At 47.5% G+C, this 15,044-nt stretch overlaps 1 protein-coding gene across 7 annotated transcripts in view; it reads right to left on the reverse strand.

Annotated features, from left to right (window-relative positions):
• Positions 1-15,044, reverse strand: part of Epb41l4b (erythrocyte membrane protein band 4.1 like 4B) — a 152,902-nt gene that overhangs the window by 69,180 nt on the left and 68,678 nt on the right. For 6 of the 7 annotated variants that reach the window (XM_060379944.1, XM_060379943.1, XM_021628125.2 and 3 more), the window contains exons 12-15: positions 13,969-14,078; positions 11,791-11,821; positions 8,344-8,377; positions 4,541-4,605 (exon numbers count right to left, since the gene is read on the reverse strand). In XM_060379944.1, coding sequence (XP_060235927.1) covers positions 4,541-4,605; positions 8,344-8,377; positions 11,791-11,821; positions 13,969-14,078 — 240 coding nt within the window. Of the gene's footprint in view, positions 1-1,486; positions 3,024-4,540; positions 4,606-8,343; positions 8,378-11,790; positions 11,822-13,968; positions 14,079-15,044 lie in introns of those variants that run through there. The other variant, XM_060379947.1, reaches the window with a different exon arrangement.

Here is a 15,044-nt window from a genome sequence, read left to right on the forward strand (position 1 = left end):
AGAAGTGGTACATCAGAACCCTTTCGACCAGACTGGAGATGACGGATCCATTGCCAGTTACCTGGTTGGAAATTCCCTTTGGAATGTGTCTGTTCTCTAAGCAGATATCCATTGAACGAACACCTGCTAACTGTCAGCCACCAGAAACAAAGCTTGGGTTGAGGAGTCTAAGGCTCTGAGATGAACAAAAGAGGCTGTTTCAATACAAAGTTGTGAGTACAATGTTCCCGTGTCTGGGGGGAGGTAGCAGTAGAACACAGAACACAGAAATTAACCCAATTTGCAGAGGCGGGGGCTGTCAAGAGAGTCCCCGGAGAAGATGACGTCTGGGCGGAGGCTTAAAGGCTAAGCAGGAGCTGGGAGTGACAGAATTCTAGGTGGAAGGAACAGCGTTTACAAAGGTACAGTCACGAGGGGTGCCGCGTGCATTTCGGTATTACTGTTTCATGGGAAAGGTGAGGGATGGGGATGGAATACGCCAGAGCAAAAAGAGGCAGAGAGCCCAACACTGGAATGCCACATCAGCCAGGGCTGCAGAAAGACAAAAGCAAGCTTGGCAAGGTATGTGAAGATCAGAGAGGATACCTTTGTGCAAGAGGAAAGACATTCCTACAAGACAGTGTTGGGAAGAATCACAAAGGAAGAACAGTTGAGCAGAACTGCTGACTGCCCGGATACAGGTGACAAGAGAAAGAAGAGTTGTGGCTGACGTATACATTCTCACCCTCAGCAGAAGAGAACCCAAGGAAGAAGAAACGTTGTGCATTCTACGAGTGGTGGTCAAAAAATAAATCTTTTTGTCATGTGGAATTTGATCTGGATGGGGGGCATCCGCATTGAAGTGTCAGTGCAGAAACTCACACAAATTGTCTGAGTTGAGGACACTGGTTTTCAGAGTCGACAGCATTATAAAGTGTGACCCAGTAAGGTGATTCTAGGAGACTGGTTAGGTGAGAAGCGCAGCAAGCAGAGATGAGGCCCCTGAGACATACCAACACCCAACAGGAATAGAAATACGAGGCTGCAAGAACAGTCACCACGAAGTGATAAAGAGTGGGGTATCTACCTCAGTCAGACACCCTGCATAAGCAGCTAACTAAATCCCCTCACCAGTTTAAGTGGAAAGGCTTTATTGTGGGTACTGGATCATTGAGAAGCCAGGAAGAGGTAAGCGACCGCGAGAACACACGCCTCACTGTTGCCAGAGAACAGCCTGCTGCCACTCTACCTAGCTTAGTGCCTGCATACAGGTAAGAGGTGCCCCCAGAAGAAGAAGCACGTCAGCTACTGTGTTAATAGGAGCCTCAGTGTAGGATGGTCTTGTTCCACACCACATAACTGTAGGTTCAACTTCGGCCACCTGGGAGTCAACTACACCATGAGTAAGATCAAAGAGAGACCTCTGTGTGCAGTCCAAGAAAAAAAAAGGGTAGGAATAATCTTTATTACTTGGAAACATATTGTAAAAAAAATGTTAGCAGTAGGATGAAGAGACCCAGAACACATTTATTCAAACGAAGTACATACGCTGGGGATCAGAACATCTGCCAAAATAGAACACACCCGTAAACATGCATCCTGGGTGGAGCTTATAGGCAGATGGTCTACTCCCCTGTGCAAGTGTGCAAAGGATTCCCTCCCTCTGAAGAGGCTTTCATAGAACCCAAAAGGCCAGATCTTACCAAGAAAAGATATTAGCACATGCCCAAGGGCCTTAAAGGAACCAAATTATAATCACATATATCAAAGTGACACAAAATTAACTGATTGCACAAAAACACAGATGGGAGAGCATCCTGGGACTGCCTATTAAGAGGAAAGGAGGTTTGATGCACTACTTGAAGTGGGGTAAATAAATACTTTGGTACAAGCTTCAGCGTAAAAGACAACATATTGCTTGGAGGGTCTACAGAAGGAAGGGCACCACGTGTGTCTCTCTCTGCAGCACCAGCTTTGGTGCGACTCCAGCAACCCGCCAGGGTCTCCTCTGCGCCCTCCCTTCATCCTGACTGCATGCTGCTGTTCAAGGGAGTTAAGTGTAGGGTGGGATCCAGCCTCTCCTCTGACAACAGTTACAACGATGTCTTCTAAATCACTCAAGGTAGCACCAGGCATCACCGAGGCATTGCAAACCGTCCTTATACCTGAGAAGTAAATTCTAGAGGAACATGCTATGCAACTGGCCATCGGCACGGGGGCTCAACTCCACACTGGCTAACCCACTTAGAGAGGCAGAATTCCAAGCCTCCCTACATTGACGCAATGTCTAATGAGTTTTATAATCTTTATTGAGCTTCTGTTCCAAAAGGGGTACTACAGTTGTTCTTCTGGGGAGATAAGTCTGGATGCATGTTCTCAGCCGAAGTGAGACAGGAAATTTTAATAAATTACAGAATGGAAAGAACCCTGGAGATCACTCAGCCCAGGGAGGAAATGAAACCAAGGAAAGGTTACACAGCAATGGAGGCTGGACCCTGGCCATCTCCATCTCTCCAACAGTGCTCTGTGCCAAGTTACTTCCCCAGGCTTTTGGTTTGCTGGTTGGCTTTCTGTGGTCCCGCTGGTTAGACAACCAGACTACCAGGTACATAGCATGATGATAGAGACTTTTACTTCAGTTTTTAAATCAGAATATCCAAATGATTCCTGAGCCTTTAGCTACCTTCATTATTGAGAATGCAGTCCACAGTAAATCATGGCTATCTATGCAGTATTCTCAAATGCTTACACGGACACTAAAAACACTACTTAGAGACACTTGCACAAGCACATCCATGTGATGCCAGGATGCTTCTCATGGAACGCAATGGCACCGTGGTGGTGACTGGAAGTAAGAGGCTTCAGTCTCTCAAAGTGCGGTCATGAGTTTGTCCCGGTACGTGACACTGTACGTCCCTCCTAAGTTCCTCTGGTTCTGGTCGTGGACATAGTCAAAGTGGCCGTCATCTCCACTGGCTGAGGCTTTCCAGTGTGGCCTGTCATCCTGAAAAGATGGCTTGTTTTGTTTGCAGATGGAATGGTTACTGGGAGAATGGAAGACAATTCAGAAATGAGCGAGGTCAAGCACACACGCACAGAGGAAATGGTGGGGTGGGGGATGGTGGTGGGGTGAGCCTGACAGACGAGTAGCCTGGAGACCAGAAGGTTAAAGACTCCCGAGTGATTCCCTACCAACTTTGAAGCTAGTAAAAGCTGTTTCTGACCAAGTCATGGTTTTGCAAGGGGTCTGGCGGTTAAGTCAGTCCAGGGAAAGCTAGGTGAGGGACGCCTCCTTAAGCCTTGTGGGCATGGTGATGGTTTTAGACGGCACTGCAACAAGTGTGCACCAATCAATCCTCCTCAGGATGCAACTCCAGAGAGCTCTATAACACAGAGTGCTGGGTGCCACCTGGGTTTCAGTTACAGGAGGTCTGGCATGGGGCTGAGTTGTGGTTCTCAGGAGACCCTAAATCCTGGCATCAGTACGGCCACCTCGGAGGGAAATTGCTGCTTCTGGGTGAAGAGTAGGCTACGGCATGCTACAAACGGAAAATACACTGACAAAACAGGCGACACTAGGAATTACATTTGTTTAAACCAATGTTAACAAGATGATGCCCCTTCTAAGCCTCACCTACTTGTCATGTCTCAAAATTAAACTACCTTTGAACCATGCAAAGATTGAGAACTCTCACCCCACTGACCTAATTTGTCCTCAAGTGCTACATGGATATCAACGTGTTGCTAACGTAAGGCTGTGGCGCTGTGTTACAGGGTCCCCTGGCAAACGTCTACTCAGTCTGCTCAGGACCTTTGTTTCTGCCACTCTGCTCTCCACGCTCCCTGGAGGAGCAAGGCTCACAGCTCCACCCTGCCACAACCTGAATTCGCCAGCTACGCTTCTGAAGTAACTGGACACACGCATGCCAACAAGACTCATAAAAAATGCAAATCTTAAGGCCAGTCTGCTTCCCAGGGGCGACCCTGACTCCAAAGAGCATGGCAGGTGCCAGGCCATGGACTGTTTTTTTGTAAACTGAGTTTCACTGGAATGCAGTCATGTGCTTTCATGCAAGTCCTCACTGCTACTGTCTTCAGACAACAGCCACAAAGCTGACAATACAGTTTCTCCTTTGCTGAAACAGTTTAATAACCCCCAAGTAGGAGGAAAAAAAATGCCCACCACCACCAAAGAAAACACTGCCCTCATTCCTAAGGGGTAAAAATCCTTGGCAGGGGGAAAAAGAGCCATAATCTTCAAGCTTTAATCACATTCTAAGAAAATAAATTCTCAGAATAAGAAAATGTTACTTGGAATTCTTAAGCAACATCTCTGATATAAAACCAAACCAAAATACTTGCAGGCTAGAATTAAAAAGAAAAAAAATCTGTTATTTCACAAAGACTGGTCACTTGCTTCCTTTGCTCTGAAAAAAAAAAAAAAAATCTGTTTCTGCCCTGGTCATGCCACCCTGAAGGGCCGTTCCTGAGGCCTAGCATGGGGCCTTTGAGGGGACAGGAAAACTTCCCAGAGCAGGGCTCTGTAGGCTCACCAACTCACCTGACATTTGGAGAGTGAGGGCGCCACCGGGGCTGGCCTGGGTGGACGTTAGGATGGTACTGAGGCTGGAAAGGAAACACCAAACTTGATTATTCAGTGACCTTCGGATTTCAATGGTCGTCATGCCCTTTGCTTTCTCTTGCAATGGCACCCACCTCAGAAGGTGAGGGGCTGTGAATAGGAAAGCTGTAGCCAAGCCCTAGGGGGAGGGGGCACTGGACCTTTCCCAGGATCATCTTGTTTCTCCCACTAACAAAGGCTGGGGATGGGAGCCTGGAGCCTAGTGTTTGGCTCACTACATCTGACTCAGGCTGCCCAGCATGCCCTAGTCAGACAACACTCCTCTCTCAAGAAAGCGAGTGCCAGGAAGATGGGGTGAGTGGCTCCTCTCTTTAGGAGCCACTTTTGTTGCTCTGTAGATGATGACAGGCATGTGTAATAGCAGTGTTTCATTGGCACACAGACCAGGGCTGTTAGAACAGGGTAATGAAAGCAACAGTGTTGTGGTGTATGAACAGTGACATCATCAAGAGAACCTATTATTCTGATGAGACTGGGGAGATGCATTGACTGAAGGAAGAAGGGTGGGAAGCTGTTTGCTAGAAGGTAAGAAAGCAGACCAGTGTGAAGCCTGGATGGGCTTGGAAGGGTAGACGGTTCGTTCTGCTTCTAACCTGCAGAGGGCAGCAGCCCTGGACATTGCCAGCAGCCACAGGGCTTCTCAAGGCTAAACTATGGGGTAAAATTGGACCCACTGTCATGAAAATCAGTGCAGTTGCATTACCATTAATCTTTTAATTATTTCTTCCCTTCCTCCTCCTTACCCTTGTTGCTGTGGTTAATAAGCAGTGACCTGCTTTCTGTTAAAGAAATTCTCAGCAATTCTGTTCATCCAATTTTCACAGCCCCGAGATGCCCTCACGCTGCCTATTCTGTATTCTAGTAGCCTTTCTTTTCTCCTTCAAAGCATCTCCTTCAAAGCAAGCCGAGGCTGCACCCCCAGAGGACATGGTGCAAGGAGTTGGACCTGTAGGGGTATGTCTACAGTAGGACCTCCACACTGATCTGGTGTAATCTCCGTCTTTGTCTCTTTTAGGGGAACTCTGAAACCCACGGGGTTTGGGATTAGCCAAAACCAGTCACTCCCAGGCTCCATGCACCGAGTCTCTAACTTTCAGAAATGATGAACCTATAACTGGACCCTCTAGTCTTTCTGCTTTTAAACCCACATTCACCAGAGAGGTACAAACCTCTCCTCCACAGACTTGGAAAAAAAAAGAGATTCCAGAACCTACCTTGGTATATTTCCTACTTTAATGTTAACTCAGGTGCTCCATCAACAATGAGGAATATATGCATATTTCTTTGCTTGTCACAATAACAGTGAAAGGGGGAGCCAAATTTACAGGACTTCCAGGGACAATGAAGAACTGTCCCACCTCAAATGACAAGTGCCCTCACTGAGACCATGGCCATCTATCTTCTGCAGCACTAAGAACGAGCTAATCCTGCCATGTCACCCAGTTCCCAGCAACCCTCGGCAGCAACGTGATGTGATCAGGGCACCTATCAGGACATTCTCTTCCAGTCCATGCATATCCAAACTCTGATGGGCAACACAGGGACACTATGACCGGCTGAGTACCGGGCTCCTAGCAGCAATATGGAGAGATCCATGCCGAGAGTGCTGGCAGATCTGCTGTAAGCACAATACAAGGAGAGGCAGGAGAGGGCAGGGGTCATGGCCAGTGGGACTGCTCTACTTTCTTTTCATTCTCTTTCCTCCAAGTGCTGATTGCCCAACGGCAGTGCCCATCAGCGGCTTTTCTTTTCCTCTACCACATTCTAGTAGCACCAGGCATCCCTGAACAAAAAACAGTCTGTGAATAAGAAGTCCAAGACCCTAAGGAAGAGGAGAGGGGGGAAATTAATATTCCTTCCACCAGGTTCAATGCTAGGAGTGTGAATTCATACACGGTTCTTTAGATGCAATCTGTGAACCTCCTAAGGATAACAATGGACATCTTGGTTATCTACAGAAATGATGCCTCCAGCAATGAAAGACCAGGGAAGAGGACAGTTAGAGTAAAGTTCCGAGTTGAAATCGTTTAATACCATGGCACAGACACCTCGGAGGAGAGCTTGCTGCAGACACTTGCCCAGGACAAGGTTTTACCTTACAAGTTGGTCCACAATGTGATGCCAAGGGAGGTGATTAGGCCTTCTGGGGTCTTTGGAGGGACCCCAGTTTTGCTCTTCTGAGAAGAGCAGTACAGGCCCCCCCCCCACATAACATGTAATCTCCTCCTCCACACACACTCCTGCTCTTTCCCCACAAACCCCTCGACAGAGCTGAGTGGAGGCCAGAACTACTTTTGAACCTCCAGGGCCAGGAATTAAGTGAACTTCTTTCACTTCATAAAGTTCACAGTATGGCATATTTTGTCATAGCAACAGAAAAAAAAAAGACTATTATAGGGCTCCAAGTTAGAAGTCATCAGACACAGACCTCTGCCTTTAAGCAAAACCAAATAACCACCTGGGAGGCAAAGGCACATACCATCCACCAGAGCCACCTCAGGATCTCTGAAGTCTACTGATGCCAAGCTCCTACTCCTTAGGTTTCTGTTCAGCCTTTAACCCATGGGGCTGAAGCGCTGGTTATTCTTTTATTGCTGGCCACATGGTTTTAAGGGTTAAATCCTATTGGAACTGGGAGCTTCCAACTTAAAAGAAAAGTAAGAAGGGATGGGAATGTGAAAGATACTGTAGCAAGCAGATAAGAGGCAAACTCCAGGTGGGTGAGCATGGGCAAGGCAGCACAAGCAAGAGCCTAAATGCAACTACTCTGCAGCTGGTGGGAGCTGGACGCAGGCTTGTAACAGGAACAGTGGTGTAAGGAATCTGGGCAGGCTACGGAAACCCAAAGAGGTCGACCCACAGTGGCTGTGGAGGGGCTGGCTTGCTCCAGGCTGGGCTACCAAGGGCTTTGGCAGCAATGGTTAGGCAGGTAGGAGGCATAGGCCCTGGACTGTATTACTGTATAAGAATACAAAAGTGGGCATGGAAACTGATGGGCCTGATAGTTAACAAAATGAGTTCTAGAGATGTTAATGCCTCCATTGGTGAGTGGATTTACCATGAAAAGAGGTGGGGGATAAAGGACCAACAGAAACAAAACAAGCAATAAAAAAACACCTTCCTGCCATGGTGTTCATGCCTTTCATCTCAGCACTTGAGAGGCAGAGGCAGGTGCATCTCCATGAGTTAAAGACTAGAACTCAGTAGTCTAGATAGCAAGTTCTAGGACAGTCAGAGCCAGACCCTATCTAAAACAAACAAACAAACAAACAAACAAAGACAGTCTTTCTCTAAGTTTCCTCAGTACTTCTGCACCCCAGCAGGCACAGTCAAGCCCAAGAAGACAAATGGAGGAAGACGCAGAATCTCCCAAATACTTGACCAGAACCTCCCCTCCTGGACACCTGTCTCGAGGGCTTGTGCTGGGCAGGCCCACAGCATACTTTCACAAAAGCATGCACTTGAATGTTGCTAAGAGGCTGTGCTTGACCAACCAGAAACATAACTACCTGCCCCTGGCACTTGCAGGCTAACAAGGTTAAAAACAGGCACTTCAGAGAACCAAGAGGGAGCAGGGGTCAGGAGGGAAGGACCTGTCTTTTAGAGTTTTCTGGAAAACAAGAAGAATGAACCAAAACCTAGCAAGCACATATTGTTCCCACATATTGCTCATCGCACAAAATTCAGAAAATTTAAGAAACATCTCAAACACAGCATCTCACCTGGTAATTATGGACTTCGGGATTTGCTTTAGAGCTAAAAAGAAAAAAGAAAAAAGAAAAACACCATTTTAAAAGTTGTAAGGAAGCATTATGATGGATTGATTTAACAGCTGTAACTAATCTACAGACTCCCTATTCAATTAGGGATGTCTGTCTGCTTTTTTTTTTTTGGTTACTAGAGATTACACGAACATACGTACGAGTGTATAATCAAGGAAACCACAAACACCAGCTTTCACTCGCCACTTCAAGGCTCACCAGCCTGAACACCTCTGTAACATGCAGAAGTGCAGCTGTGGCACCTCTGGGTTTCTTTTCAGCAGTGCAAACCAAGGAGCTTCAGCTCCCATCGTAGGCCCCCTCCCGTCATGGGCAACAGCTCTAGTGCCGGCAAAGCACTTCTTCCAGCTGGAGGGAGAGGTCCCAGCTTCTTTGAGTGTCGCCTATCATGGTGGTGGTAAGAATCACATGTGTCCCTCGCATGTAGCGGCCCTGCTGCTCCTCTGGGCATGGTGTTGAATGTTTGCTCATTCAGGTCAACCCTCTGCCCTGTTTTTATTTCATCTACATGTGATGAAGTCCACGGTGTTTCCTACCACCTCAATTCGCAGACAAAGGAACACCTGCCTCAGAGAGAATCAGGAAACTTAACAAGTATCACTGGCCGAGCCAGGGTTAGTGCAACATCTACTCAGACCCAAAGCCTCTTTTCTTCCCAATAAATCCATAAGCAAGAAAGAGTGTAGTTTAAAAATCCCCAGAGAATAAAAAGCAGTCTGAGGGTCTGTGGAAAAGTTCAGAGCTCAAGTGTGATCTAATCTGATGAGAATCTTAATTAGAACTAGGTTGGCAAATATATAAACATAGATGCCTATATAATATGTATGTGGAATACATACATGTGTTATGTATGTATACATAAACAGGGAGAGAGACAGAGGCACACAGACGAAGAGAAATAGAGTGAGAACTGTGTTGCATAAGAGGCAAACTCAGTCCCTATGAGCAACCTCACAACCCAGAACAATCACCAAGCAGTTGCGGTTGCTAGGGTGGTGTGCCTGGAATCAAGGTTTATCGCCCATCGAACAATGGGAGGGAGGGCGGGAAGGAGGCACCTTTGTTCTGAGTCTTACACCAGGTCTGCATTTAGCTTTCAGAGAGGCCTGGTAGTGAAGGCAGGCCCTGACCCAGAGACTCAGCAGGTGGGTAAAGGGCTCTGCAAGGTGCTGTTTTTCCAGCAGTATCTCTGCGGCTCCCAGACAACTTCATCCACGGTTCCACAGCAATTCTACTCACCGGAACCCCCCAGGCTGGAAAGAGCAGTGGAACAGCTGTGAACAGCAGTTATTAGCTCATTTGTTTCTAAAGGGTATATTTACTGACACTTTTGTGTGTGTGGCGGTTTTTTTTAATGTTTGTTTTCATTCCCCAATATATAATCTCCCTTAGATTCTAAGAGGGAAATGTCACTTTATCAGGGAACTACAAACAAACAAACAATCATCTCCTAAGAAAGCAAGAAATACTGTAGCTTACAATCCCCTGAGAATTAAAAACAGAATCTGACAGGCTAAAAAAGGCCAGTAGTTCTCAGCATACTGCCTGCAGAGACCTAACTGCCAGAGACTCCTGAGACATAGCGCACACCTGCAGGCCTACAACTACCCATCCTGAGAATACTGCACCCCAACCCCACCACCACCACAGGGGCGATAGGCAGCATTTCTAGAGGACTCCCCCACCCCTTCATCAGATGCAGAAGGCAAACAGAGAGCATGACCAGGCCAGCATGTCCCTGCAAACACGCCCTGGAACCTGAGGCACACTACCTTGTTCTCCAGAACCTGAGGATCCTTGAAGGGATCTCAGAGATTCCTGAAGTGGGGAGGAAGCTAATGAAAGGCCTTAGTCCTTCCCTCTCCAAAGGCAGCTCTCTGATTCTGTCTGTTTTGTTCACTTTTGCGTCAGGCTTCTTGGGGATGGTAGTGGGATTGTAAAAATCACAAGCTAAAAAAGATGAGAACACTGACCTCGTCCAAGGTCTTTGCCTGCAAGTGAGAAAAGGAAGCATAGCAAGCAGAGGGCCAGAGGCCCCAGGATGCATTTGAAAAAGCTGTTATGGAGAGAGCTCCTGAGGCCTCAGCTGGGGCTGTGGATGCTAGCTAGGGCAGCGGCGGCCCCTAATCTCATGCCCTGTATGCCAGGATGAGGGTACACAGCACAGGCCATCTCAGCAAAGGCCACCACCACCTTTGCCCATCAGCCTGCAATTCAGAACCAAGGGTCTACCAACTACCCCCTCACATGACAGCTGTCTCCAGCAAGTCAAGCTTACACAGGAAGAACAGTGGTTTCAGATATGGGAGGGAAAAAAGAAGGTAGGTAGGGCAGTGGCTCTCACCCAGAGGCACACTAGCCTTCCCAGGGAAGCTTCAAAGGACAAATGCCCAAGTCCCCACGTGTACAGATGTTCTCATATCGCCCAGGGTTGTCCTGCCCAAGGGGACATCATCAGGTAAGTCCAGACACAGGCAGGATCAGGAACACCTTTCTAGGGATGAGGCAGCTAATTCCACCCATGGGCCAAATATGGCTGACTGGTGCTTATGAATAAAGTTTTATTAAATCACAGCCATGCTCATTTGTTTGCTTATTGTCTACAGCTGCTTCAGTGCTACTCAGTGCTGTAGCAGAACGGAATAGTTCTGAAAGAGATGTCACAGCCTAGAATTTAAAATATTTCCTATCTGTCCCCTGAAGAGAAGCTTGCAAAGTCCTACACTGGAGATTTTCCGTCTTATGACACATTTATTTTCCTGCAGAAACTCTGGAGGTGGCTTATTTATTGCTTTTATTATGGTTTTATGTCTGTGTGTATGATGTGTGTGTGTGTGCCATGGTGCTCATGTGGAGGGTTAGGTCAGAGGATAGCCCTCTGGAGTCCATTTCTCTCTTTCCACCTTTACATGGATTTCCACCTTTCAGAGATTTAACGTAAGTTTCAAGGCTAGCACAGTAAGTGGCTTTACCCACTAAGCCATCTCACCAACGGTGTTTAATGTCCCCTAACACCTGCATGTCACTGGACAAAGTGGCACCTGTTCCCATGGAACCTTTGCTCAGGATCATGGCCTTCAGACTTCACCCTTGCCTGCCACATGGCTACTACACGTGCTGTGTGCATGCCTGCTGCCTTGCCACAGTGACAACAAACAAAGCGCTCGCTATGCTATTCAAATAAAGCAGCTGTTTTGCAACAAGAAAGTCTTGGAACATTCTGTTGTGTGCTTATTGAAAGCTGGGAGGATGGTATAGCCAGGCAGCAGAAAAAGGAGAAAAAAAAGTTATCAGGTGAGTCACTTGGATTTAATTGTATTAAGGAAGAAGTCAGCATTGCAAACAAACATGAAATTAGAGGGGAGAGCTGTGCTGGGGAGTACTTACCAGAGCTGAGCAGCAATCACTGGGTTGCTTGCTGTAAAGGAAAGATGAAGAGTTATGCAGAACTTGAAACATTCACCACGTAAACAACACACAGAGTGAGGGACAGAGCCCCCTCTGTCAAAGCACAGGCCTCATCTCAAGCCAGGCAGCCCTGACCTCTAGCAGCTTCTTCCCTAGGATTCTGCATGCACACAGAATCCTAGACAACTTCAGGCAACTCTCAGAGCAGGCTCTGAGGGCTGGGTGTACTGGTGTGCAGACACACCAGGAGGCAAACACAGGACAGTCCTTGCACCTGAGGAGAATGTCGTCCTGAATGGAGATGGGAAAGTAGTATAACATGATGAAGGATGAAATACCAGCAGGCATCTGTGGAAGAACTTAGAGCTGGCATTTTTGATGGGGCGGAGACAGCACTTGCGTGAAAGGGGCTATCTATACTTCAATTTACATTTTTTTCTCTCTGTGTGATTCTGGGAATTGAACCCACAGCCTTGCTATCACTGACCTATATATCCCCACCTCCTCCCTTCCCCACCCAATACAAACTTTTCTTTTGATGGGAGCAGAGTTTTATGTTACTCAGGCTGGCCTCAAATACTCTGTAGTTGAGGCTGACCTTGAACTTCTGATTCACCTGCCTCTACCTCCCAAGTGTTGAAACTATAGGTTTATACAAAACTGGAGGATGGAGTCAGCCTTCATTTGAGCCGGGTAAGCTCCCTATCAACCAAGCTATACAACAGCTCGCCTCGTTTCCTTCCAAGAGGCATGCATGCCAGGGCAGATCATTCAAAGCTTCACCAAAAGATGCTAGGCCTCTACCTAGAAACTTTGTCCTTAAAATAAATGGAGGAAAGAGCTCCAGAGGCCACAAAGGAGGGTGAGAAGGGGTCTCGGAGCCAGAGGTCTAAAATAGCCCCACGCTATCCAGTGTGCTATACCATATGCTCCACTTCTAGGTCAGCTACACTGGACACTTCATCCCCGGGTACTAACACACACTTGTGGGTGCTGGGTGCTTACAACTATATCAAAACAGTGCGTTTTCTTTAGAAAGTTGTTCCAGGAGTGGTCTGTTTCTGGGTACCTGTGACTTGATGGACAGGCCATGGCCCTGCAGAAGTTCTCAGCCATTGCTGCCACCTTAGACACTGCCCGGATGCTGCCTGGAGTCAGCCTTCATCACCTTTCTGTGAACACGTTCCCATTCCCTGGCCTTTCTCAAAGTTAAGGCCATATTTTCTGGGTTCTAGGCTTTTTTCTTCCCCTACACTGAAGCAGCTGAGAATGACTTAAGACCTGCTGCCTGTCATGCTACTAGGCTCACAACAAAAGGGAACAGGGTCGAAGAAGACAGAGGCTGGCGATGCTAGGAGGCACAGGTATATAAGCAGGGTTCCACCGAGGCCTATAAAATCCCACACTGTGCAAGGAAAATGTACAGAACAGCCCGGCCAAGTAAAGAAGGGTGGCAGAAGCTGTCTGTGATGATAGTGTTGTAAAAAAGGACAAACGATTTAGTGATAATTGGAGTGCGCCGGATGGAGAAGCAATCTGCGTAGAGAAATGAGCTATGCAGAGCTGCAAGCTACGACTATGAAACCCAGTTTAAATAGAATTGGGTCAGCAGTGCTCACCTGCTGCCTGACACAGCCTAGTAGCGGGCCCCACATGGGTGGGAGCCACCTCAGTAAGGGATGTAAGGGTCAGGGAATGCTGATCAGGAGGAGACGGGCAGCCCAAGGGACAGCTATGTGCAGGGATGAGTATGTCTGCGCTGACTATGGGGGACCTGAACTGTGTCCCTACAGGTTGTGCATCCATTCTTCTGTGGTTACAATTCTGGTTAGCATGTGCCCAGTGTCCCCACCAGGGCTAGCAAGGCAGTGGAGACAATGGACGCAGTACCTTCTATGAGGAAAGGCGAACTGTTGAGGATCCAGTGTAAAATAAGTAGAGAGGCACAATGGAAGGGAGACAGGCAAAGGAAAACACTAAGGGGGAGAAAGATGAAAGGCTGGGCGGGGGGGGGGGGGCATGTTCCACCAGGACTCATGACATTCTTTTTCAATGGCTTTCGAACACCAGAGGGTAATGGGAGGAAGTTCCTCCCCTAGCTAACCGACCCACCAAGCCCTACCACAAAATGTCAGCAAGGAAGGAACACCGTACAACCTTTGAACGTGGAGTGCCTCCGGGATGGGTAACGTTTGCTAGGCTTTCTCTCAAAGGTGCTGGTTCTGCGCAGTCTGGAGCTGTGTGTTGCTTGATATTCTGTCCTCCCGCTGGGAAGGAAATATTTGATTGCACATTAACACCAATAACGGCTCTCGGCATACCATAGCTATTGCAAATGACTTTTTTTTTTTTTTTTTCAAGAGCTCCAGCATGCATTTCAACTTAGCATGAACTCGCCTGGTAAAGACATGCTAAGTTTAAAACTTCTATTTGGAAATACAGTCTCCTTTGCCAAGCGAGGCACACGGGCAAGAATCTCTTTCTACCAAAGGGTAAAACCTGCAATTTAAGTACCAGCCACTTAGTTGCTCAAACCAAGTAGGTCTGAGTACTTGGATCATTTGATGAAGAAAACATTGATTAGATATGGAATAACCTTTCAGGAGCACAGCAGAGACATTTAGCATTTAACACCTTCTCCTAAGCTGTTGTAGCAAAGCCCCTAAACTAAACTTTGGCTTCACTTGCTATGTGCGAGAGGAAATGTTTCTAACTTCATAAAGGCTTTCCAGATTCGACCACTGTGAAGGCAGCTGCAGCTTCCAAGAGGGGAGCTGTGTTTTGCTGATCCACCCATCACTGCTCCAATCCAGTTGCTTTTGGCTGTGGTTTTTCAGACAGAAGGAGCCAAATGCTACCTGCTCCAGATGCCTCCAAGGGGCAACCTCACCTCTAAGCTTCCCTTCCTTTCATGTCTCCTTGAGAAACAAAGGTCACTAGACCTGAACCAACTGGAACATTTCTCCCCAGTAGGGAAAGGCCTGCTTACTTTGGCAGTCTCCTCCACTGCCCTCCCCACCCAACTCCAAATCCACATGGACATGGGCAGACTGCAGCGGCTCTTCGAACCTCTGCCAGGCTGACATTTCCATCCTCCAGGGGCCTTGTGATGGGATTCTTTTTCCTCAAGGACTTGGTCTTCTTTTCCCCTTCCTTGGAGCATTTAAAAAACATATTCAAACAAAAGCCATTCTTTAAACAGAAACGCACAGCCATTTCCTGCACAGTGGGTA

This window comes from Meriones unguiculatus, chromosome 3, assembly GCF_030254825.1.
Source record: "Meriones unguiculatus strain TT.TT164.6M chromosome 3, Bangor_MerUng_6.1, whole genome shotgun sequence".
In the NCBI taxonomy this organism is placed as follows: Eukaryota; Metazoa; Chordata; class Mammalia; order Rodentia; family Muridae; genus Meriones; species Meriones unguiculatus.